At 44.8% G+C, this 26996-nt stretch overlaps 1 protein-coding gene across 1 annotated transcript in view; it reads right to left on the bottom strand.

The window, feature by feature from the left end:
* LOC144668242 (putative E3 ubiquitin-protein ligase HERC3) overlaps nt 1-26690 on the bottom strand; it is a 61800-nt gene extending 35110 nt beyond the window's left edge. Inside the window, exons 1-11 of the mRNA XM_078530064.1 lie at nt 26454-26690; nt 24561-24717; nt 23860-23936; nt 17245-17466; nt 15568-15659; nt 14792-14922; nt 13618-13772; nt 7888-7964; nt 6764-6864; nt 4851-4910; nt 1207-1312 (exon numbers count right to left, since the gene is read on the bottom strand). Of these exons, the coding sequence (XP_078386190.1) occupies nt 1207-1312; nt 4851-4910; nt 6764-6864; nt 7888-7964; nt 13618-13772; nt 14792-14922; nt 15568-15659; nt 17245-17466; nt 23860-23936; nt 24561-24571 (1032 nt within the window). The 5' untranslated portion in view covers nt 24572-24717; nt 26454-26690. The remainder of the gene's footprint in view (nt 1-1206; nt 1313-4850; nt 4911-6763; nt 6865-7887; nt 7965-13617; nt 13773-14791; nt 14923-15567; nt 15660-17244; nt 17467-23859; nt 23937-24560; nt 24718-26453) is intronic.
* Between the last annotated feature and the right edge of the window lie 306 nt (nt 26691-26996).

Here is a 26996-nt window from a genome sequence, read left to right as displayed (position 1 = left end):
AGCGTAATATTCAGGTCAATTGGCTTGTTAAAAAGCTCAAATGCTTGCTAATTATTTGTTTAAAAAGGGTGGGTGGGCCGAGGATTTTGGCACCCTCCCACCTATGTTAAGGGGAACTGGTCCCAGGCGGGCAGGAAGCTGGGGGGGGGGGCGAGCCACCCGTCTTATTTTACATGCCTACATGCCCCCACTCCCCCCCTAGCCGCTGAAAACATGCCTGGGGCATTCCAGCCCCATGGGAACAAAGCAATAGGAGCTCATTAGTTTGTGAAGAGATAAAATGAAAAAAAACAACAGCAATGGAAACATTTTGAATTCTTTCCCCCAGCGATGGAAACTCATGTTCTGAAATCCAGACCTAACCATAAAACTTTGTCAGTTCCAATGAAGGGTCTCAAACCCATGAAACTTCCTTTCTCTTTTGCTGACCTGCTGTGTGCTTCTGGAATCTTCTGTTCCGATTTCAGCCGACGGCTCTGTTATTTGGCCGTGAATGTGGTGATTGTGGGGTTGCAGTAAAGCAGCTGGCGGTGTCCAATTGTTCATAATGAAAAACAGGCCCCTGGTGAATCAGTAGCTTGGTTTACATCACGTCATTGACTTAGATGGAAAAGGGATGCAGGTGTGGAGTAAAGCAGTCTGCTGATTCACCAGGAGTCCACACCGCTTGACTGCTGCAGACCAATTTCACCTCCAGTGTGCTTTCAAATATATTAACTACAATTTTGCAAGTGTGAATGTACAAAATCAAATATTTGTATTCATTGAATCCTGTGCAAGTCCCGCAGCTTCTTTCATCATCACACCAGCTTGCCAGCAAGCATTGACAGAACCTTTTGAGAAACACAACAGGGTGTCAACCCCTGGTGCAATTACATCAAGCAGATTTACGCACAGCTGTCAAGGCATCAGCCTGTGTGTTCTGGTGTCTTGATCAAAGACTGTGTGTAAACGTTTCGCACCAAATGAACCTGCACTGTCAAAACACCACAAATAATTTCAAATGTATAAACCAGAGAAGAGGTGGACGGGCAATCATGAAATATCAGATATCCACAATGATCAGTGAATCGTGTAAACAGGTCAAAATCATTTAATAGCCATGAATATGAAAGTATAACTTAAATTATTGTCAGAATATTAAGTACGTTCCAGTATTTTAAGGTGTGAGAAGCTATAGGTGCTTGGGAGTGTGTAGTCTGTTACCTGTTGCAACATTGAGGGGTTCTTAGCCAACTCCACGAAGCCCAAATATACTGCAGACATATCTAGACCAGACACCGCTCCATTTGTTTTGAAATGGCCATCCTTGCTGTTTTGAAAGATATCAAGAATGATAATTAATGTATTGCAGAAACAATCTGATATTGTTCTTGCTTTTATAATGTGACTGCAGATTGGTTTGAGGTACTGGTTCTTTGCGCTGACCCAAATCTATACAGTGGTCTCAAACACAACGTGCTGGAGCACAAACACTCAGTCTCACTGGGTAAGCCTTCACCTTCACTACCTGGTCTGGTAAAGTGAATATGCAAAACTCATATAGCCCTCCAACCCCCATTCCCCTCCCCCCCCTCCCCCCCTCCCCCCCTCCCCACAGCCTGGTATTTATTCCACTGAAAATATACCCTGTAGTAAGATATGGATCCATCCATCATCATTCAACTTCATTGCTCCTTGTGGAGTACCTATGAAATCTACTTTGGATAACCATTTCCAACTCAACAACAACAACTTGCATTTATATGCCGCCTCCAATGTAATAAACATCTCAAAGGGCTTCACGGGAGTGTCAACAGACTGAAACCTGACACCAAGTCGAAAGAAAATAACATTAGGACAGCTGACCAAAAGCTGAGCCAAGGAGGTAGGTTTTGAGGAGGGCCTTAAAGGAGGAAAGGCAGAAAGGTTTAGGGAGGGAAATACTGAGCGTAGGGCCTGGACAGCTGAAAGCACAGCCACCAATGTTTGGGTGAAGAAAGTTAGGGATGTGCAAGAGACCAGTGTTGGAGAAACGCAAAGCTCCTGGGTGGGGGCCAGGGTGGACTACGAACCAATGTAAGCCAATAATAAGAATGTAGTCCCAGGTCTCAGCTATGCCACTACAGGAGGGTGTCAAGAAGAGGTACTTCCTCAGAAGATCTCTAAAAATTAGGGAATGATTTGCCACTTTCGTTCTTGGCTGGCTCTTAATAGCGAATTGAGGAAGAACAGGGAGAAGAGGTTAGCAACCTGTCCCCTTAGTCACAGTTGCTCCCTAAGCTGAAAAGACCTGAATATTGAAGGCACAAATCAACCAGCAAGAAAATAATAGAGCTTCATATCCTGACAAACTAAATGCACCTTCTCATCTGGTCCAGCTTTTGGAATTCCTCATATGGACCCTAAAGTTTCCTCATGGGTTTTCTTGTAAATTAAATGGGATTTAATTAATCTGGGAAGGACGTTAAGGTGGACCCAGTTAATTTGACCTCTTTTTTTTTCTCTCAGTCCAAAGTTGCATTTGAGATAGGAACAGGTGCACAATACACTCGCCTGCTACATATGGGCAGACAAATTATGATACCGTGCAACTGAGGGAAATACATCGTGGCTGGGATTTTCAGCTTGGCGAGCGGGCGCGCGCCCGGCACGCCCCAGCGTCAAATAGCACGAGTCGACATCAGGCGAACATCCTGATGACATCGCGCGCTTGAGCGATATTTCGGTCGGTGGCCGCCCGCAAGAGTCGGCAGCGCGCCCGCTGACAATTAAGAGGCCCATTGCGGCCGTTAATCAATGAATTAAAAGTTATTTTTCCCGGCTTGTCCAACGTTACGGTTGGCGGGCAAGTGAATCGGCCGGGCGGCCTATCCATTTTTTGAGGAAACCTCCATCCACAGGCGGGAAGAGGTTTCTGTAATTAAGTTTTTAAAAATAAAAACGTCTGTGCAGGATTTTTATCATCTCCGTGTAAAGGTTCATGAGGCCGCTGTGCAGACGTTTTTTTACTGGAATTTTAAAATCTTTAATTTTGTTTTGAAAATTCTTCAGCTCCCTGAGGCAGCTCTGTGCCCTCAGGGAGGTTTTGAGGCGCACTCCCCCCTCCATGTGCATGCATAGGCTTTAGCGCTCGCCCTCTTCCCTTCCCCACCCCGGCAGCGCCTCGGTTCTCAGCGTGCGTTTCACACTGGCTGGCTGTTAATTGGCCGGCCGGCGTGAAATCGTGGTCGGGGCCCGATCGCGGGTGACGGACTGTTTTGCGGCCGCTCCTAGGCCATCCTGCCGCGCCTGCCCGACGAAGGGGAAATCCTGCCTCGTGACTTGCTTCCTGTCATTTGCGTGTTAGTGAATCACAGGCATCCAGCACTGCTATGGGTTCTAGAAAGATATTAACTGACTGCTTGCCAAAACAGCATCTGATCACAGAGCGACCAAAGGCAGTGGGTCCAAGTTCCATTCCAAGGACCCAAGTACATAACCTAGGCTGACACTTCCAATGCAGTACTGAGGGAGTGCTGCACTGTCAGAGGCGCCTTCTTTCAGATGAGGTATCAAAACCAAGGCCCCATTTGCCCTTTCAGGTGTGTGTAAAATGGTTTCTTCTGGAGAAGAGCAGGCTAGGTCTCCCTTGTGTCTTGGCCAATATTTATCTGACACCTAAAATATCAGATGAAGTGGGTATTACCTCAATGGTTTTGGGACCTTGCTGTGTGCAAATTGGCTGCTGCATGTCCCACATCAAAACAGTGATAATACTGTAAAAGTATTTCATAGAATGCAAAGCCTCTCAGGATGTTCTCAGGTGAAACGTGCTAAGTAAATACAAGCCTTTTCCTTTAATTCGAAATATGGTAGAGATTTTAACTTCAACATGTTGAAGTCACACAGCTGGTTAAACCACATTGTGGCAAACAGAAGAGCAAGGATCCCTACTGAGCTGAGGCAGGTGCCCAGTTGCTCTGCCGATAACATTGGTACTTGCCTGAAATATTTAAATGACCTGTACCCAGATTCCAGGAACAGGGATGGAGCTAAGGCCAGAGGAAATTCTTGGCCATGAATTCGCAAACCCAACTTGAATGTGGGGTGGAAACCCATCACTTAACAAAGCCTAAAAACAAAAAACTACTGTGGATGCTGGAAATCCAAAACAAAAACAGAATTACCTGGAAAAACTCAGCAGGTCTGGCAGCATCGGTGGAGAAGAAAAGAGTTGACGTTTCGAGTCCACATGACCCTTCAACAGAACTGTTCTTCTCCACCGATGCTGCCAGACCTGCTGACTTAACAAAGCTTGATAGTTCAACATAGTATAGAAAGGATGGGCATAATAAGACACCTTAGTCGTCAAGTGGCTCCTGCAAAACCCTTCCCCTACCCCAACATTCAGCTCATTTAGTTGTATGAATTTGCTCAAGTAAATGGATAAAATAAAAAATGAATGTATGCATTGAATACGAATTGTATTATAATTGTATTGAAGCACCTCAGAGTGCAACATGATGTATGTTGATAACTCCAATACCATTGTCTGATTGTCTGCATTGAGCATATTGAAATGATTGTAATATTCATTGATTGTATTGATACACCTTTACATGTGATACATGTGTAAAATTTGAATCTGATTGTACTTTTGTGATGGTGATTTTGGGATGGTTTGGAATGTTCTTCCAGATATTTTATGAATAAAGTATATATATTTTTTTAAATCTGAAAATAAGTAAAAGGTACAGCTTTATCTGTGACAAAATGATTTGGTTATTGTCTAGTCTCGGGGAATAAAACAACGAACTCAGATGGAATCTGTAACAAGTCTAATTAGGATATTCTGATGCTAATTGTTAGGCAATAAAACATTGGTTTACCTGACATCCAGGAAACTTCCACACACAGCTTGAGAAGAAGAAAATGCCCGAACGATTGCCCTGTAAATGAAATTCAGACAAATTTAATCCATGCCATTATTTTATTCAATGCTAAATGCTTCTTCTAATTTGTAGGTAAATCAAATTCTCAGTAACTGTACAGCTGAATCCAGTGAAAGATAGGTTTTGTATGGCTTTCTACACAACAAGAGTAAACAGAAATAGAGAAGTTGAATTCTGTGCTAAGATCATGTTATTGGCATCTTCAACCTGGATCCCATTTCAAAGTTGCACCAATTGGGACATGTAGATGCTCAGACAAAGTATACTGAAAAAGGCACCACATTTGGTGGCATAGTATCTGGAACTCTCCACCCCCGAGGCCTGTGGATGTTCAGTCGTTGAGTATATTCAAGGTTGAGATCGATAGGTTCTTGGAATCAAAGGGAATCATGAAATAAGGGGATCAAGTAGGTAGGTAGAGTTGAGGTTGAAGATCAGCCATAATCTCACTGAATGGTGGAACAGGTTTGAGGGGTCATATGGTCTATTCCTGCTCCTATTTCTTATGTTCTTAATATGCATGTGCTGCCAGAGACTAGGACACGGATTTTCATCATGACGGAGACGTTCCCAAAGCTGGCATTTCCCATCTTTGTGGGGGTGCGACTAGTGTCGGGCCCGGTTTCCTGCACGAGTGATTCACAGAGGCAGTTGGCCAGTTAAATTACCAGCTGCCTCCTCTGAAGTGGGATTTTGGAAGAAGAGTGCAGAATCTGGAGTGTGCGAATAAGAGGACATCTGAACTTGGTGGATTCTTTGGATAGCCATGGTATCCCTCTGGATAGGGTCCCAGGACACCTGTCAGAGAGGTAAGGCACCCTTTGGCAGAGGTAAGGCACCTATTGGGATTGTTAAAAGCGAGCATGATTGGGCATTTTTTAAATGCACAAATGCATTGGAACTGTCAAGCTGTAAAAGAGCCATTCAGCTGTCAAGGAACTGTAAAAGAACTATCCAGCTGTCAAGGAACTGTAAAATAGCTGTGCAGCTGTCAAAGAACTGAAAAGAGCTGTTCAGCTGTCAAACTTGCCCAGGAAATGTCAAAGCTGTCAAACCAGTTCAGAAAGTGTCAAAGCTAACTAAGAAGTGTCGAAGCTGTCAAGGAACTGTCTAAGGATACTAGGTAAGTTAGCATAGAGGGGTTAAGGGCAAAGGGTGGGGAGCATGGCTTGGCACTAAGTGGGCATAAGGGATGGAGGAAATGGGGTGGGTAGAGTGGCATGGGTGGCATGGGGGTCTGGGGGCCATGGAGTGGGTAGAGGGGCATGGGTTTGTACAGTTGGTATGGGGGCACCTGGGAGGCATGGGTTGGCATGGATAGGGCATAGGGAGTGTGTGCGGGGTGGGGAGGATAAAGGCTGGTGGGATTTTTTTTTTTTGTCTTGTTATTTATTAAACACTGTCATGGCACAGAGGAAGGCCTTGTGCCCAGCCTGCTTTTGTATCCAGCAGTCTGCGCATTCATTCCGGGGTTGTCCACCCTGACTCATTTTTCAGCCCATTCCCCACATCCGCACCCCCCCCCACCCCCCCCCCACCACCAAGCCCTGACTGAAAATCTCACCTGCCGGTGGCCATTTTTAAAGGTCGGCTTTGCCGATCAAGGGAATCTCCCGACTTGCTCAGGGACGAAAATCTGGGCCTGGAACCTATTTACTCATTGGTGTTATTTTAACACCAGCATTAACACATTTGAAATATACCTGTAAATGCCAGGCTTAACATCAACAGGTAAAATTGAGTCATTTATTCTTCCAAGTGTTTGCCCAGGGGAGAGCAATGAAAAGTTCTGAAGGAAGTTATGTGGAAATTGGGGAAAGTAAGCTGAGCTTTTCAGGAAGATAATTTACTTTCTCATGTTTTTGTCAATTTCCTTCTTCAGTAAATTGTCCACTGTTACAATTCTCTTCAAAATATTGAATGCAGATTGGCCGATAGAGGACACCAAATCCTAGAGAGCAAAAAGCCAAGATCATTAAATGTCCATCTGTACACAAAGAACACTGATCAGAAACATCGATTCTCTCCAGTGGAGGCAGTGGGCTGGATTTTACAGGGTGGCGTGGCTCCTGCCCCCGGCTAAAAGTTCAGAGGGAAGCCCATCGAGGGGAACATTGGGTGCCTTGCAGCCATTTAATGGCTGGTTGGCTTTTCATAGACAGGAGGTGAGAATCCTGCCCCTCAGGCACGGAAGTCCCACCTCAGAGAGCTGCCAGCCACTCAGAGGCCAACAGCTCTGCAGTGCCGGCAGCGCCACTGAAAACAATGGCCACTGCTGGTACTGCATGTGGGCAATGAGAAGGCGAACTCTACTGGATTGTGGATTTGTAAGTATTTGGCTGCCAAGTTGGCAAGGGAGATGGGGGGCGGGGGGTGGCCGATAGTCCCAGAGGATTGGTTAAAGAGGGACCCAACCCATCTGCTTGCCATCAACCCACGTAGGGTAACCTGCCGGGCTGGGTGCCTGGCGTGGGCCTCTCCCGCCGCTGGTTAAATCCCAGTGGCAGTGACATGAGGCCCTTATTAATTGCCCACTTAAGGACTTCAGTCAGCCCATTGGCGGTCAGGTGCCCGATGCCACCTCCGCTGCCAGTCAAACTGCAGTTAGGACTGAGGTGGGTAGGTAGGGTTGGGCAGGATTTTAAGTGCCCTTCCACCTTCAGATCCCTCCGGCAGGGCAGCGTAGAATCCGGCCGACACTATTTCTCTATAGCCTTCTTCCCTTCAAGCCTACATTGCATCATGTTTTGAAAGTTACTACTGAATCTGATTCCACCAACCTTTCAGGTAAATTAAGTAAATAATGGCCAAATTAAAAACGGATGAGTTAATTCTTAAATGTTAAGCACAGTTATCGGAAATGCTTTTCAGCCCAATCATACGTCCATTTGCATTTTGTGGTCTTGCACCACCAATATCTCCTTATTGCAACAAACACCACCAATGTGGTCTTAAAATGTACGTATCTTCTTACCACTTCATCACGGCACTCTGCAAAACTTTGGTCTCCTCCTGCAAAAATCCTTCTCACAACTGGTTTGGTTGTATGACCTGTCAAATTACATGAATACAAGTTAAGAGATTCAGGACAGAATTTTCCATGCCCACTGGCGGCGAGTGGGATAGATCAATGTTTTGAAGAGAGTTATGACAGTGGACAACATGGCACGATCGGTTTCACAACGGCGGGAAGGCCGGTCGCCATTGTCCGCTCAGCCCGCCAACGGCAGGCCCCATTCCCCACCATCGGTTGTTGGGAAGCTCATTGTAATGCATCAGCATATCATAATAAGGCCATCCCGCCAGGCTCTTGCACCCCCGTCCACATCGATGGAAAGCACGCCAACGTGTTTCACAACAGCACAGACTTGGTGGCCTGCACTTTGGGTGAATTGGAGGTGAATGCGCAGCAACGTCCTGCAGAGCTCACCATGGTCGTCTGTTGCCTTGCATGCTTTAGGGGGGCCGGGAGTTTGGGGGCGGGGGTAGGAGAGGTCAGGGTTAAGTGCCACCCTGCCTCGGAGGCGACTACTGAGGGTGAAGAGGAGCAGGGGGTAGGTGCAGCCCTGCCTCTGAGGTGACTTGTGAGGGGGGGGCGGGGCGGGGGTCAAGTGCAGTCATGCCTCTGAGGCGACTGGTGGTGGGGGTGTGGGGGCAAGGGCAGCCTTGCCGTTGAATATAGTGCACAAACATTTGTGGTGGGGGGGTTAGGGTGGGCACAGGAAGTGGCCACACATTCGGGAAACCTGTAGAAAGTGACCGTTCCTCCACAAATGAAGCAGTTCAGGCACAGCCAGATTGCTTTGATTGGGTTCGGGCTGCTAGCTTATCTGCTCATACAAGCAAAGCAGAGGCATTAATGAACCCCCGAGTTCTCCAGAGCAACCTTAAGAAGAAGGGGCGGCGGGAGCTCCTGTACACGTCACAGTGAGCCATCGCAGGCCGCTGCCTAGCGACTCCCAGGGTCAATGGACGCCTTTCACTCCTGCTGGTGACCGAGAACCAGTGTTGCCAAAGACTGTGCATGCCTAGGGAAACGGTCACTCACATCTGCCAGTTACTGCAGGATTTGGCGCCACGGGGACAGGGAGGGCACCCACCACCAGTGGCTATGAAAGTGACCATGGCGCTCAATTTCTTTCCCAGAGGCCCCTTTCAGGGGTCCACAGTTGACCTCTGTGGGATCTCTCAAGCCTCCACCCACAAATACATCCATGAGGTCACGGGTGCCATCTTCACGAGAGCAACACAATTTTGTGCAATTCGCCCCGGACTAGGACAGCCGGGATGCAAGAGTGATGGGATTTGCCCAGATCTCGGGTTTCCCACAGGTGCAGGGTGCGATTGATTGCATTCCTTGGTGCTCAGATCTCCATCGCAACACACGGCCTACTACATCAACCACAAGGGCTTCCATTCGCTAAATGTGCAGCTGGTGTGCGAGCACCAGAAACACATCCTGCAGGCGTGCGCACAGTTTCCAGGGAGTGTGCACGATGCCTACATCCTCAGTTGGTCACAGATCCCTGGAGTCTTCCAGAGTCCACAGAAGCTGCAGGGATGGCTCATCGGGGACAAGGGCTACCTACAGAGGATGTGGCTGATGATACCTGTGCAGTGGCCTCAGACTGCTGTAGGGCGATGGTATACAATGAGGCTTTTGCTGCAGCTCGCAACTTGGTGGCGCAGGCCGTCGGGATGCTGAAGATGAGGTTGCGGTGCCTGAACCAGTCTGGTGGAGCCCTGCAATACAGTCCGCAGAGGGTGTCATGCAACCTGGTGCTCCAACGGGGAGACAAGCTGGCTGAGGAGGAGATGGAGGAGCTGCACGTCTCCTCTGATGAGAAGGTCACTGATGGGGATGAGGTTGAGGAGGTCCTTGAAGTCAACGATGATGGGGATGAGGCCCTCGCAATGGCTAGATGAGGCAGCCGTGCTCGAGAGGCCTTCATACCTGCTAGATTTGTGGTGTAAGCACAGCATATAACATGTAACAGCGTTTTTAAACCTAATCATGTTATGTCTAACGGTGTGTTTTAAATAAGAGTTGATAACTAACAGAGTAACCTTACGATTAGGGGACGACATCGGGGTTAAGTGTAAAATTCAGAAGATTGCTGTAATAGAGAAAATGTTATTATAACTTGTGCAAAACGTCTTGTGATGGTTGTCTGCGGCTGAAAACTGCAAGCAGAGATTGAAAGAGGAAGGGGTGCTTGAACTCTGGAAAAGGAGCGGATCGAAGATAAGGGCACCAGACGTATGTGGTCACGCGGACCATGTTTCTCTCCCTGAGCAAGGCGGCCAATAATAAAGTTAAAAGGGGAAGTGAGCGAGCGAGTCCAGTGGAGCCAAGCAGTTGCGATGGAGATGCTACCCACACACCTCCCCCCGACCCCTCCCCCGCCTCCCCGAGGCCAGATGCCAGTCAGGGAGGACCGGCTGCGTAAGCGAGACTCAAGTCACATATACACATAGCCGAAGTCGAAGTAGACATGATAAAAATCTGCAGCTTGAGGGACAAGCTAGCTAGCTCGGAAGTGGCCTGATCCACCACCTGGAGACAGAGATAATGGACTGATCATCCCTCTTGCTCTGTTTTCAGATAAGGCTCTCAACAACAAGAACCAGTAATGATTGTAAGTATAAGAATTTGCCGGTGAGCTAATAAAGTTCAATGCGATTTTATTCAAACTTGCCTAGTGTGGTTGAGTGGGATTTGACTTTGGGCCATTGATATCAAGAGTAAACCTACAAACCTTGGAGGGTACTGTCATAAGGGAAGGACAGCCTACAGCGGAGGATGATGACAACATGCAGTGACGAGACCCCATAGTTCCTCACATTGCATTTGTGAACATTTGACTCCAGCCTGGCTTATGGCAGCACGAAAACCCTCTGTGAGAATGCTCCTGTCTTGGAGATGCGGTGGAAGCCCTAATAGTCGCTCGATTGCAGGAGGATGATGACGATATACATTGAGGACACTCCATAAATCTTCACACAGCCTCTGTGAATGTCTGACTCCTGTCTGGCCAAGGGAAGCTTGCTTCACTCTGTGATCAGGGTCATATCATAGAGACGCAGCCATGAAACTTTAGAAGCATCAGATCCTTTGTCAGCCTTCAGCACCTGAGCCCTTCAGAAGCACAGCATCAGTGATCACAGGTGCTGAAGAGATGGGGCCAGCCCCTCCTTAAAGGTGCTGAGAGCGCACAGAGAGAATGAAAGAACTCTGTGACGCCGGCCCACTACATTCTGGCAGCAATGACCAGCACCGCCGAGGTACAGGCATCAGTAATGTCTCTAGGGATTGTGAGGCCAGACCATCACTTTGGTCTGAAGGCTGCATAGAGCACAGGGAAGAGGCCCTGGACTGAGACACCTGCCTTTATCTTGTGCAGAAAGGTTTCACATCTGAGTGACAAGAACACTGCTCATCAGAACAAGGAGCCATAGGCAGGGAGACATTCTTGGGAGTTTATTAACAATAGTGAACAGTATGTACAAGGGATTAACACCTGTGCCCAGGCTGTGCAACTAATTCTCCTTAACTGCCCCAGGCTGACTCCTTGGGGAGCAGGGAAACAGGGGTGAGGTCGAGCTGCTGGACACCCCTCTCTCATGCAAACTGTTGGAGGCCAACTATGGCATTGGCAATGGAGTTGAGTCCGTGCAGCAGTGAAATCCTGGACCAAAGTCTCCATGGCGGCCACCATCCTACCAGTGTTGACCTCAGTGTGTTGGAATGCTGGTGCTATCACCTCAGAGTGAAGGCGGACGGTTTCCTCCATCGTGCCTTGCAATCTGAGGAGTGCAGCGGACATCCCTTCCTGATGTTCCCGAGCTTGCCTTTGCAGCTCCAGCAACTGTGACATGACCGAGTCCAGAGGCTCGTCATCTGACTCAGACTCAGCAAATTTCTGGCCTCCAGCAGTCCTCCGAGTGCCGGACACCTGGGAAGTCCCTGTTGCCACCTGCAGTGGATCAGACAGTGCGATGTGCTCACCAGATTGTGATCCCGGGCTACTCTAAAGCTAGATCCCATTGAGGTGTGTCTCTGCGCTGGTGGAAGGTGTGGGGTGAGCACTGTGACGGGACGATAGGGAGGGTGCCTCCAGATTCCTCTTCAGAGGTTTCTCTGGGGCTTGATTGGAGGCCCTGGGTCATGGACTCTGTCGGTTGTTTGGCAGGTGTGCCCGTGAAAGCAAGGGGAGATAATTAGTCCATGGCAGTGGCCTGTGAAAGAGGACACATCACTCACAGTGTGGTCATCTGATGGATATTGCACTGCTGGACCCTCGCTTGGTAGAGCAGAGCCGACCTCACCGTCAGCACAGGACCGGTCCAGATCCTCGCCGGCCAGCTGGATGGCTCTGTTTTCAAAGTCCATGAGGACCTTGATTTCAGGCATTCCTCCACCGGTCTGTGATGTCTCTCTCTTGTTGTGTGCCAGCTTGTCCTGCATGGATAGAGATGGAGAAAGTTTAAGCAGGACGCCTGCCGGGCCAAATGATAAAGGTGCCTGCCTTGTGCGGGTAGTGAATGGTCCCATGGACGGGATGAGGACAATGACGGTGAGTGTGAGGGAGTGAATGGTGATGTCCCTTGAACTGGCAGTGAGTGCTGGGTTTGAGAGTGTGTGCGTTGAGAGTGAAGAGAAGAGTGAGTTACCCTGGCGGAACAGAGGAGATCATTCATCCTCTTGCGGCACTGGGTGGCTGTCTTCTTCTGAAGGGCATTGGTGCTGACCATCGCTGCCATCGCCTCCCAAGCCGGATTGGTCATATTGCTGCCCATCCTGCGGCCAGAGCGGGGTGTACAGGATATCCCTGCGGGCCTCCACGGCATCCAGCAGTTGCTCAAGGGACCCATCATTAAACCGGGAGGCTGCAGTCTTCTTGCCTTTGAGGGCCATGACTCCAGGGCAGCAGTGGTGAGCTGGAAGCAATGAGTGCTATTCTTGCAGCTGGCCTTTAAACATGGCGCCTGGCGTGATGCAACGGCAGGGTAATGGCGGACGGGCGAGTGAATGAGGAGCCCGCCCACCATGGAGACGGCGTGTTTCCCGGGAGTGTATAAATAATGAGGTGGGCTCCGGACGATACGGCATGAAAAGCCCCCATCTCCGTCAGTGGGTAAAACACTCGCTACCGCACTTAGTGCAAATCTGGGAAAATTCCTCCCTCAGTGTCACTTAAAATATGGGTCAGCCTATGCAACATGTTAATTTTACATCTGTGTCTCTTTCCTGTCACATTCTTCCATTACAAACTCCTTTCTCAATATTTGTAATGGAAAGTGACCATGCAATTACATACACATATGACCGAAGATGTTGCAGTGTCATCACTGGGGGGATGGTGTAATGATAGCATGACATGTTTACATAGGACATTTCCATTATAAATATAGACATAGGAATTTATAATGTGAATATAAATAAAAAGGACAGAATGTATGATTTCAAAATGCAGATTGCAGTATGCCTGCGCACCCTGGTTCAGTTATGCACAGCCTATCACTTGGTTTTAATTCGCTGTAATGCCATGAGGTTGACCAGTTAGATTTATATAATATAATACCAGAAGTCTTGCCGAAATTGAGAGATATCGCATGCACAGATCAACATTAAATACCAGTTCGGTTTAATTTTTTCCCCATATCATAGGGGTATAAAAGTATGGAATTTAACATCACTTACTATCTTCAGGTCCATTATTGCCAGATGTGCCCATTATGTTGACTGGGAGAGGGACTAATTGATCACTGATCTCTCCGTTTCCCAACAGCCCGTTCTCGACATGGCCAAAAGAGTAGATCTTGCCAGAAGATGGAACGAAGACAAGTGTGTGATGGCTATTTAAAATACATATACATGCATACTTTATTCACTGCCAAACACTCTTTGTTGCTCTTAACATCTTCAGTATTAAATTCCGATTAGTGCTTTGAGATAGAAAGAAAAAGGGAATTTTTACTCTCACCTATCAGTGGGAAAGGCACAATAAAAATGAAGTGACTCTATTTTCCATTACAATCCCACTGATTCTTCATTTTAATGCTATTGGTTCTTGTGGTGGTTCAGGCTTCCTCCAGACTCTGACAGGAACCTCAATAATAATTGGGGGTCCGTTGTCTATCTGTCCCAGGCTTCCACCTATCATTCTGAGCCACCAAACCCTTAGGATGTCACACTCCGCACCCTCCACAGTTACCTTGCTCCCGGCAGTCATTCCTTTGAGCCACCCAAAAGTCCTCTCACCACACCTGGTTCTCATGCTTATACCATGCACTGAGACATTATTTATTTCCAGTGAGGAATAAGCTTATTTTAGATCTCTAAAAATGTCACTGAACTCGATAGATAATAAAGTAGTTGACCAGACAGATTCACACAGCAATTTTCTTTTTTTATTTGTTCATGTCACTGGTTAGGCCAGCATTTATTACCCATTCCTAATTGCCCTTGTTCAGAGGACATTTAAGGGTCAACCACATTGCTGCGGGTCAGGAGTCACTTGTAGGCCAGATCAGGTAAGGACAGCAGATTTCCTTCCGTAAAGGGCATTAGTGAACCAGATGGGTTTTTATGACAACTAGCAATGGTTTCATAGTCATCATTAGACTTTTAATTCCAGATTTTTATTGAATTCAAATTCCACCATCTGCCATGGTGGGGCTCAAACCCAGGTCCCCAGAAAATTACCCTGGATCTCTGAATTACCAGTCCAGTGACAATACCACTATGCCACCACTTCCCCATTAACGTTCAGTCGCTAAAGAGTTGCATAAATTTAAATGATTTTGGTTTACACATAAGAAAGAGTGAAAGCGATATAGTTGCATTTCGTTTTGTTGACGTCTTACAAACTCACCTCCCACATGCTATCTGAGAAACTTTATCTCCAAACAGGCAGCTGACTAGACGAGGTTTGATCTCATCCTCTGTAGAGTTATGTCCAAGTTGCCCATAACTCCCGGCCCCAAAGGTGAAAACAAGCCCATCCTAGAGGAGAAGACAATGACTTCAGGGCTTGTGACATCTCATCACAAGGAAAGTATTTGGCACTGAAATATCAGTGGTCTAGCACCCTTTTATTCTTGATAATTCTTTCATGTTTTAACAGTTACCAAACATGATGATGGTATCTAGTGATACAAAACTGTTACTTTAACTGATTCTATCTTGTATAAGCTGACACTTTCCAAAGGGTCACTGCATTCATTCTAGTCTCTCAGAGATCTAGAGTGAGTTTACTAAACATTTGTGTGGGACTCAGTGCACTCAGAAAACATACCCAAATGTGTATAATGATAAATCAAATCTTGTATGTATTTGACCAGAGGCAGCAAATTGAAGTGTTTTTTTGTTAACCTATGACTAATAACTAAAGGATAGTCAGTCAGTGTTCTTCCCGAGGGTGGGGTCTAACTCAAGCCTCACACACATAATTCTTGAGAGAAGAGTAGCTCTGGTGGTTTCACATTCCCTTCTTCACCATTTTTATCATTGGTCTTCCTTCTCCGAACTAGGCTGGACCAAGATTAAAGAATCACCCCCCCACCTACCCATTACAGTGTGGGGAAGCCCCCCCCACCTCAGTAAGGAACGAACCTTTGAGATTTAATTTCAAATTCTTCCTGAACAAACCTTTGTCAGAACAGCCGTGTGCTCTTCTCCACAAGAGATATGGATGGTCTTCTTACACTCTAACAGCTTCACATAGTTGGGCTTATGTCTATCTGTAAGAAGGATTGAAAGAGCGATTAACTCGTGTATTTCCTCCTATTTCCAAAGTAATAACACACTGTAAGGTATTTTGAAGAGAAGTTATCAGAGTAGATTAACTATGAAGGTTCCAAGCAAAAATTAATAAATGAGTCTGCATAAAACGATTCTCACTGTTATACTGCACAGAATGCGCTTGATATTGCTGTAAACTTCTGTCCCGAAATTCTGTGAACACTCATACCGGCTGCCCGTGTCCAGGGATGGTATAGAGGTTGGGGAGGTAACAGAGCTCACACTTTTGCAGTTAACCTTCGGAGCAAAGGCTCAGAACAGCCAACAGAAAATGAACATTTTCTGAAGTTTGCGTTAGACTTGCATGGAGCCTGATGTTGGATGCCTAAGATGAGCACTCAAGAGTGAGAATGGTCGGAGGAGTGACAGTGACAACTCATGTATCATACGTGCAGATGTAATCGATATGTTGAGTGAAAGAATCGACCAGTCTACATTTGGCTTCCCCAAAACAGAACAGTGCATTAGTATATATGATTTAAGGATCTCTTTTGCAATGTTATAGCCAGCTGCTGAACTCAGATTCGATACTTCTACAGAGAACTCCAGTCTGAAGATTGAAACCTGGTCACCCTACAGCTGATGAATGTACTGATGCTGGTGCTTTGCTGCAAATCCCACTATTAACCCAATAAGTAACCTTGAACCTCAAGGACACTCCGTGCTGGGGAGTGATGTTTCAGCACATTGAATCACATTTGCTGTCACAATGGGCAGGTCCGAAATGCTGCTGTCAGTAATTCCATGCTCCTTGCCAGGATGCACTGTTTAAGAACTTGCAGATGGAAATCAATTAGAAAGCACTGCTTTGATGTGAACTTCCACTTCTTATGCTATTAGTATCATTGTAAAAAAACCCTGGGAAAAGTTACATCTTGCTGAGTGAGGTTTAAATAGATTTTTAGCAGCATACAAAGCCAGGATTATTGCTGAACAACTTCTCTGGTCCTGAAAACTTATTCTATATTTGTGGAATGCCAAATTTCTCATTTCCATGCCAAATTCTATAGACTTTTAAAATAATTAACAAGTACTGTTTTAAGTTTGTGATATTTTATCATCTAGCATAATCTAAATCGATATTTTGCTTTCTGCACAATTTTATAAATGAACAAGAAAACCCACTGCTATTTCTTGCCAGCTTTCTTCATGGTCAGTGGTGGGCCAACACTTTACTGCTTTTTAATTGTCTATTAATTGAGTGTTTAATTGCATTCAGGCAGTGGGCATTAACTGGGGATTCAGTTCTGCTCCTACATATAGGAACAGACTGAAACTGTGTGCGTTTGGGATTTTATGTGCAAGTTTTTAATATGTATCTCTGTAAATAAAAACTTTTTAAGTGCGTAATGATTTGGCTTTGGTTCTATCCTTCACCTGGCTATTGGAGATATAACACCACTAACTGCAAATCTGAGCCATCGTTAAATGATTCTCTCATTTTGGACAGGAAGCAAAGCTTTGTTTGGGAATGGAAACAACAGAAAGGAAAGGGAGGGACAATATTGTTGTAAACGTTCTTACCTTCTGTGTCCTTGAGCCCCAGCTGCCCGTGATTGTTTCTCCCCCAGCCGAACACGGCCCCCGAGAGAGACAGGGCGAAGCTGTGTTCTCCTCCTGCAGTGATCTGAGCCACTGGCATCTCAGTGAGAGATGTCACACACTGAGGGCTGTGTTGGGAGCCACCTTTCGTACCAAGGCCGAGCTGGCCATAAGTGTTCTGTCCCCAGGCAAAGAGTTTGCCACCTTTCAACAGAAGACAAATGGGAAAAAAAATACCTTTGGGTTCTAGTAAGTGTATTCTAAGTTTGAAATGATTATGTTTAACCCTTAGAAGAAAACTGCGAAAAAGGAAAACTGGTTTCTCCCTTAGTCCAATTTCCATAAAGTACTGAATATGAATAATTTTCAGAGCTTTAAACATTTAGTTATAAAGAGTCAACAAACTACTTCTCCTGCAATCCAAAAATCTGAATATACACTGTTCCACTCAGTAGTATTATACTGCCATTGAACATAAGAACATAAGAACTAGGAGCAGGAGTGGGCAATTCAGCCCCTCGAGCCTGCCCCGCCATTCAATATGATCATGGCTGATCTCATTTCGGCCTCAACTCCAATTTCCCGCCCTCTCCCCTTAACCTTTCAACCCGTTACTAATTAAAAATCTGTCTATATCCTCCTTAAATTTATTCAGTGTCCCGGCATCCACTGCACTCTGAGGTAGTGAATTCCACAGATTCACGACTCTTTGAGAAAAATAATTCCTCCTCATCCCTGATTTAAATCTACCGCCCCTTAGCCTAAAACTATGGCCTCTCATTCTAGAATGCCCCACAAGGGGAAATACCCACTCCACGTCTACTTTGTCTATCCCCTTTAGCATCTTATATACCTCAAATAGATCTCCTCTCATCCTTTTAAACTCTAGCGAGTATAGGCCTAAACTGTTCAATCTCTCCTCATAAGGCAAGCCCCGCATCTCTGGAATCAATCTAGTGAACCTCCTCTGAACCAGCTCCAATGCAACTAGATCCTTCCTCAAGTAAGGGGACCAAAACTGTGCATAGTACTCCACGTGTGGTCTCACTAATGCTTTGTACAGTCGCAACAACACTTCCCTATTTTTATACTCTATTCCTTTAGCAATAAATGCAAAAATTCCATTTGCCTTCCTTATTGCCTGCATACTAGCTTTCAGTGATTCATGCACGAGGACACCCAGATCCCTCTGCGCTGAAGCATTCTGAAGTTCCTCTCCATTTAAATCATACATCACCTTTTTATTCTTCCGACCAAAATGGATAACCTCACACTTATCCACGTTAAATTCCATCTGCCAAATTTTGGCCCATTCACCTAACTTGTCCATATCCATTTGTAAATTTCTTATTTCTTCAATGCAACTTACTTTCCCACCAATTTTGGTGCCATATGCAAATTTAGCTATAGTACCTTCTATCCCTGAATCCAAGTCATTAATATAGATTGTAAATAGTTGGGGCCCAAGGACCGAACCCTGTGGCACCCCACTAGTTACAGCTTGCCATCCAGAAAAAGACCCATTTATCCCGACTCTCTGCTTTCTGTTGGTTAGCCAATCCTCTATCCAAGCTAATATATTACCCCTAACTTCGTGTGACCTTATCTTTAGTGCAGCACCTTATCAAAGGCCTTATTGAAGTTCAGACATCTACAGGATCCCCATTATCCACTTTGCTTGTCACATCTCCAAAGAATTCTAGCAAATTAGTCAAACATGTTTTACTCTTCATAAAACCATGCTGACTCTAATGGATTGCATTTTGAATTTCTAAATGTCCCATTACTACTTCCTTAATAATGGATTCCAACAATTTCCCAACGACAGACGTTAAACTAACTGGTCTATAGTTTCCTGCTTTCTGCCTCCCTAACTTTTTGATTAAGGGCGTTATATTAGCATTTTTCCAATCCACTGGAACCTTTCCAGAATCAGGGGAATTTTGGAATATTATAGCCAATGCATTCACTATCTCTGCTGCCACTTCCTTTAAGACCCTGGGATGTAGGCTATCAGGTCCTGGGGACTTGTCACCCTTTAATCCCAATAGTTTGCTCAGTACTTTTTCTCCAGTGATGGTGATTGTTCTAAGTTCCTCCATCTCTATGCCATCTGCACTACCTGTTACTATTGGGGTGGTACTAGTGTCCTCCACCGTGAAAACTGAGGCAAAATATTGATTAAGCATCTCTGCCATTTCTGCGTTCCCCACTATTAACTCCTCAGTCTCATCCTCCAAGGGAGCAACATTCACTTTAGCTACTCTCTTTCCTTTTATATACTTGTAGAAGCTTTTGCTATCAGTTTTTACGTTTTGCATTAGTTTTCTTTCATAATTTACCTTTGCTCTTTTTATTTTTTTAGTAGCCCTTTGTTGATCTTTAAAGGTTTCCCAATCTTCCAGCCTGCCACTGACCTTGGCAATTTAGTATGCCTTAGTTTTTTGCCTTTATGTTATCTTTTACTTCCTTGCTTAGCCATGGATGCTTTTTCCCCCCTTACCATCTTTCTTCCTCATTGGAATATATTTTACTTGGGAGGAATTGAATATCTCCTTAAATATCTGCCACTGTTCATCAACTGTCCTACCTTGTAGTCTTCCTGCCCAGTTCACTAGGGCCAAATCTGCCCTCATGCCTATGTAATTACCTTTGTTTAACCCCAGAACACTAGTGTGGGACTCAAGTTTCTTGCTCTCAAACTGAACTTGAAATTCTAGCATGCTATGGTCACTCTTCCCTAGAGGATCCTTTACTATGAGATCATTAATTAATCCCATCTCATTACACAAAACCAAACCCAGAATAGCCTGCTCCCTGGTTGGTTCCACAACATATTGCTCCAAGAAACAATCTCTAATACACTCTATGAACTCTCCCTCAAGGCTACCCTTGCCAATTTGATTTGTCCAGTGTATATGCATATTAAAATTACTCATGATTATTGCTGTGCCTTTCTTACATGCTCCCGTATTTCCTGGTTTATACTGTGCCCTACTGCTGAACTACTGTTTGGGGACCTATAGATTACTCCCACCAGGGACTTCTTTCCCTTGCTATTTCTTATTTCTACCCAGACTGACTCTACGTCTTGCTCTCCAGTGCCTATATCATTCCTCACTATAACACTGATCTTTTCCTTTACTAACAAAGCAACACCACTTCCTTTTCCTTCCTGTCTATCCTTCCGAAACACTGAGTACCCTTGGATATTCAACTCCCAAACTTGTTCTCCCTGTAACCACATCTCAGTAATCACCACCAAATCATGCCTATTTATCTCTATTTGCATTGTTAACTCATTAGTTTTATTCCGAATGCTACGCGCATTCAGATACAAAGCCTTTAAGTTTGCCCTATTGTCAATTTTCCCTACTCTTATCTGATTCTTTGGTGCCAATATACCGTTCACACACACTGTCCCTTCCTTTCACTTTTTGGTAACAATCAGCCTCGTCACTAACCTGCACTCTTACCCTCTCCTTAAACTTTGATTTTTTTTTATATTTCCATGCAACTGAACCCTCCCCCCCACTATTAGTTTAAAGCCCCATCTACAACCCTAGTTATGCGATTCTCCAGGACACTGGTCCCAGCATGATTCAAGTGGAGCCCGTCCAAACGGAATAGCTCCCTCTTTCCCCAGTACTGGTGCCAATGTCCCATGAATTTGAACCCATTTCTCACACACCAATCTTTGAGCCACACATTTACCTCTTTAATCTTATTGACCCTGTGCCAATTAGCTCATGGCTTAGGTAGTAATCTGGAGATTATTACCTTTTTGGTTCTGCTTTTTAATTTAGCCCCCAGCTGCTTGTATTCCCTCAGCAGAACCTCTTTCTTCATTCTACCTATATCGTTAGTACCTATGTGGGCCACGACAACTGGATCTCACCCCTCCCACTCCAAATTCCTCTGCAGCCCAGATGAGATATCCTTAACCCTGGCACCAAGTAGGCAACACAGCCTTCGGGACTCTCGATCCTGGCTACAGAGAACAGTATATATTCCCCTAACTATACCATCCCCAATTGCAACTATATTTCTCTTTTCTCCCTCCACGGTGCTATGGTCAGTTTGCTCATCCTCCCTGCAGTCCCCACTCTCGTCCACACAGGGAGCAAGAATCTCGAACCTGTTGAGTAAGGGCAAGGGCTGAGGCTCCTGCAGTGCTACTTCCTGGATCCCTCTACCTGCTTCACTCATAGTCACACCCTCCTGTCCCTGACCACTGGCCGAATTTAAGGTAGTTAATCTAAGGGGTGTGACTGTCTCCTGAAACACAGCATCCAGGTAACTCTCCCCCTCTCTGATGTGTCGCAGTGTCCGAAGCTCAGACTCCAGCTCATCACCTCTGAGCTGGAGTTCCTCAAGCAACCAACATTTGCTACAGATGTAGTCACTAGGAACCACAATGAGGCCCACCAGCTCCCACATCATGCAGCTACAACACATCGCCTGGCTCTGCATCTCTATTTTATTTAATTAGTTTTTCAATTTGTTTTTAAATTTCCTACTGGTCTTTGGTCAATCTGTAAAATATTTCTCCTATTTATCATTAATCTGAAAGCAAGCTAGAATAGAGATTCAAAATACACTTTTTAAAATCAATTGGAACTCGCTCTCTCTGCTGAGTTGAAGCTGAAGTATTAGACCTCCGAGTCAGAAGGTGAAGGGTTTCAGCTCCACTCCTGACAGTCCTGGTAAATGGACACTAGAATATGGCCTCTAAATATGGGATTGACATCCTGTGGGCTACTCGTATTCAGATATATTGACCATTGGTGAGTGATAGTATTCTCACATCTGAGTCAGAAGGGTTGAGTTTGGGCCCTACTCCAGAGTACCAGTTCTGAATATTGGGTTGATGCCCAGTGGGGATACCATAGTGTCTAGCGTTTGTGGGTGGCTCCCACGGACAGTGAAGAGTAGATAGGGCTCTTTAACCTCGGCTGCAATGTACAAGATGATGCTCTGAAGATAAAAACTATAAGGAAGTGCAGCGGGAAACCACTTCAGCTACTCTTCTCTGGTATGTGGCTCAAGAATTGTGCGTGTGAGACTTGCGTTAGGACCTGCCCTTGGGCACAACACAGCAGACAGACTGATGAACAGTGCTTTTGACTACCTTGTTCTAAGTAATGTTGGCTGCAGCCCCACTATAGCATGGAACTCAGTATAACGCGAGTCTCTCCTGGATGTCAAAATTTTCATTCTGTAAATGCTGCCACAAGCCTCCCCACGCTTTGATGACAGCCACCCTTTATTAAAAAGAAAACTTAAAAGCAGCCATTTAATTATTTGGTTGGTTTTACATAGCACCTGCTTTATTCATTTATTTTGGAGCATGAGGGCTGGAAACAGTAGGAATATGTGATATTGGCCCTGGCACACAGGATCAAGCCTGAGCAATGGGCACCAGCTATAAAATACTGAGGGCTCACCTATAACATGGTCTCAAAATATGGACCCTGTGAACTGCGTCATAGCTGGGCCCCAGCATATAGGTTAATTTTCCTACCAGCATCTCAAAGGCCAACATGGCAACTTGAGGATTTGAATTGAATTTAAAATAATCAGGAAATGAAAAGTTGTCTATTAACTGCTAACTAGCCACTCAGTTCTTCAAACCACTAGATCAGGGCAACTAAGGATAGGTATTAAATGCTAGAATTGACAGCGATGCCCACATTCCAAGAATGGAAAGAAAAATCGATTCTCAAGTTGAAGCCTTGTGTAATGTACTCAAAAAAAATTGCATTTATAAAGCACCATGCACTACCACAGGATGTGAAGTGTAGTCACTGTTGTATTGTAGCAGTAGCCAATTTGAACACAGCAAACTCTCACATAGCAATGTGACAATTTTTTTGGTGATATTGGTTGATGGTTAAACACTGGCCAGGGATAACTCATCTATTCTTCTTCAAAATCGTGCCAAGGGATCCCTTACATCCACTCATGGGTGAGTTCTGTTGAAGGGTCATGAGGACTCGAAACGTCAACTCTTTTCTTCTCTGCCAATGCTGCCAGACCTGCTGAGTTTTTCCAGGTAATTCTGTTTTTGACTTGATTTAACATCTCACCCGAACAACTGTAACTCTGACAATGCAGCATTTTTTCAGTCGTACACAAATTTGTCAGCCTAGATTTTTGCGCTCAAATCCTATATTGAGACATTAACCCACAACTTTCCAACAGACGGGCAAGAATGCTACCAGACGAGCCACGGCTGACCTATCTAATCCGGTAAAAAGAAATATCTAATGAAGCGCATTATGGAGAAACGAGAAAAGATTTTTGTCCCTTCTCAGTCTCTTGCTAAGGTAAATTAAGCTAACATTAAACAGAAGAATAGTATTGAATTTTATGTCAAACACCCTGATTGGTTTGACCTTAGCTGCATCTAGTGTAAATACAACATTTCATGAAATAGAAACACCCCAGTATTAATCATGACCATGACAGTCAAGTTACATATGGTACTATACTCATACCTGGTTAACAACTGGGCTACTGTCTACTGTTACAGCTTCTTAATTTTACTCAGCTTCTGATTAAGTTACAACAAGTATATTTAAGATTAATTTTTACCTTTGGACAGTGCCAGTGAGTGATTGTTTCCACAGGCCACTTGAATTATGTTCCTGTCACTCAAACTCTTAAGTAATCTAGACATGGATAAAACATAAATGTAATAATATACCATATCTAAATTTTTCTCAGAAATCTGACCTGTTTCATTACATGAGAGGCTCTGATTTAATTTTTTTAATGAAAATTATAATCTGTTAAGATTGGACTTTACAATGTAACTGCACTCTGGTAGAACTTCTGTTGTCCTTGTGTCTCTGCATGGGAAGGTGTGCAAACACAAAGCCTGAAGGACCATCCGGTTTATCAGAGATACATCACTGGGTAAAGAGTTGTCAAATCCACCCAAGTGAGTCAGTGAATCAGCCTTGATTCACCTGATAGTAGTCTTGTCAATCGGTGAGCAACAGTTGCAGGTTCAAATCTCACTCCAGACAGCTCAGCACATAACCAAGGCTGGCACTTCAGTGCAGCACTGATGGAATGCTACACTGTTATTTGAATGACACATTTAAAATTTTGCCAACTTTTTCCTTGTACCTGTTTGCAGTCTTCGGGGCCAAATTCTGTCACTACTTTACCAGCCTCTAACATTTGGACAACTACCCAATTTACAACATAATATTGCAGAACTAAACAAGAATAGAAAACCAATATCTTTTTTAAAACTTAAAATCCACCAGGGGTAATGTCGCTCTTACTGTGGTTTCATGATGGAGAATTCTTTTGTTTTAGCTGCAGTTTCCTTTGATTTAACTTCACTGTGAAAAACAGCTCCTGATTTAGAAAGGAACAGAATGTGGGATGTTCCACTCTCTGCAAAGTTGATTTTCTGCTCCTTGAAATGAGTAAACTGTCCTGCACAGGATGAGAGCAGAATATTAATATATAGGGTAATGATTAATGCAATAATTGTGCCTCTGGCCCTAATAATCTAGAGAACAAGAGTTCAAATCCATAAAGAGCTTGAGAATTTGAATTCAGTTTAAAAAAAAAACACAGCTACCATGAAGCTGTCTGATTTGCCATAATCCATTTGATTGACTAACGTACTTTAAAAAAAAATTCGCTCATGGGACGTGAGTATCGCTGGCTAGGCCAGCACTTATTGCCCGTCCCTAATTGCCCTTTAGGGAGGGAAACCTGCCGCTATATGGGATTGTAGCCCCGCCACCAATGTGGAACTGCCCTCTGAAATGGCCCAGGAAGCCATTCCGTCGCATCAAACGTGAATAAAAGAACCGCGAATATCTTCACAGGGCAGCTAAGGATGGGCAATAAATGCCAGCCTTGCCAGTGGTGTCCACCTCCTGAGAGTGAATCTGAAAAATTACTATGCAAACGTTACACCAACAAGTTACATTCAAAGAGGCTTGCTGCTGTTAATTTATTTACATTGGTCATTTCACCAGAATTCTACCATGACCATGAATGCCACCATGACAGCATACAATTACATGGCTTGTATTCACTTGAATTTAGATGATGGAAGAGCACAGAAACTGAATGGACAATATTTAAAGCGATAAAGGTGCTCTCATTTAAATGGTGATGGAGGGAGGAGGGGGCTCAGAGTGAGGAGGCACCATTTTGACAATCTTGATCAAGTGAAAGTTACATTTTTAAAAATTTCTCTCTTCTGGTCAACTTGTCCCCTCTAGTGATAAAACGGTCCATTTAGGGAATTGACAGGTTATGAAACTCGCAGCGGGAGCCAGTCATTTCACCAAGTTCCTGCTAATGGTGCAACATTAGCTTTAACAAGCGCTGGGTTAAAGCACTAAAGGTCTCTATTGAGAGCCGAGCTCAGTGTTGCTGCTGCAGTTGTCACTGTGACTCAGAGAAACGAAACTGAAACTGACCAGAATCATATGAGGAGAATTGGGTCGGGCCGGGAAGGGGAGATAAGGAGGAAAACGAAACATCTCCGCAGATGCATTCAGACCTGCTGAGTTTTTCTAGGTGTTTTTGTTTTTGACGCAGATACTGTCCTCCCACATTATAATCGTCACCCAAATTATAACCGATACCCAAACCATAGCCACTTTTAAAATGAATGCGATGCGGGGGGACAGAAAATTAAATTAAACATTAAATATAATCCCTGCTACAAATCTGAATGGATTACCAAAATTGTCACACAAGAACCTTTTATTCACTTGAATTTTAGACGATAGAAGAGCACAGTAACTGAACTGACATTAAGATAAAAGCAAAAAAAAACTGCGGATGCTGGAAATCCAAAACAGAAACAAAAATCCCTGGAAAAACTCAGCAGGTCTGGCAGCATCTGCGGAGAGGGACACAGTTAACGTTTCGAGTCCGAATGACCCTTCAACAGAACTCGAAACGTTAACAGTGTCCCTCTCCAGACCTGCTGAGTTTTTCCAGGTATTTTTGTTTTTGAACTGAATTGACGTATTTGAAGTGATAAGGTTTTCTCTATCAAGATCTCTTATCAAGTACACTACTTACTGAGCAATACCTAAATGAATACGTGTCTAAATTAAATCAGGTGTCGTGTCAGCCAATTTTAAATATAATAATTTAATTTTAAAACATTCTCTTTCCTATTGCAGACAGGATTTCCTTACCAGGCTTTGTTTGCTTCTACCTTCCACGGACTCTGGTATAAACGTTTCCATTTTCCAACACAAACACAGTGAATCCGTCCCGGCTGCACACATGCTGAACTCTCTCCCCTTTGAGAACTTCCCGTGTCTGTGAGGCGTCTTTCTGCCCGGTCACCGAGCTCAAGTCCCCCCAACACAACATGTTGCCCCACTCTTCCCTCTCTCTGTCGGCACTGGGCTCCCCTTTCAAACAACTGGGAAACCCAGAGAGAGAGAGAGAGAAAGAGTAATCAACTCACCGCAGAAATATAGCTGTCAGACAGATTAAAAGGCTTCCTTTTCTGCAATTGCTGCAGCACAAGTTCAAAGCAACTACCTCTGAGAATCTCTCTCTGACACGATATATTTATTTATATAGGGGGGGGAGGTTTCCCCCTTTTCTGGCCCCGCCTCTGAACCAACAGTGCGAGCCAATGACAAGAATTGAAATAAAAACAGAAAATGTTGAAAAAGCTCAGCAGGTCCGGCAGCTTCGGTGGAGAGGGCAACAGAGTTCATGTTTCG

The sequence above is a fragment of the Cetorhinus maximus genome, chromosome 1 (genome assembly GCF_964194155.1).
Source record: "Cetorhinus maximus chromosome 1, sCetMax3.hap1.1, whole genome shotgun sequence".
In the NCBI taxonomy this organism is placed as follows: domain Eukaryota; kingdom Metazoa; phylum Chordata; class Chondrichthyes; order Lamniformes; family Cetorhinidae; genus Cetorhinus; species Cetorhinus maximus.
This window is presented reverse-complemented; position numbering and strand designations above follow the sequence as displayed.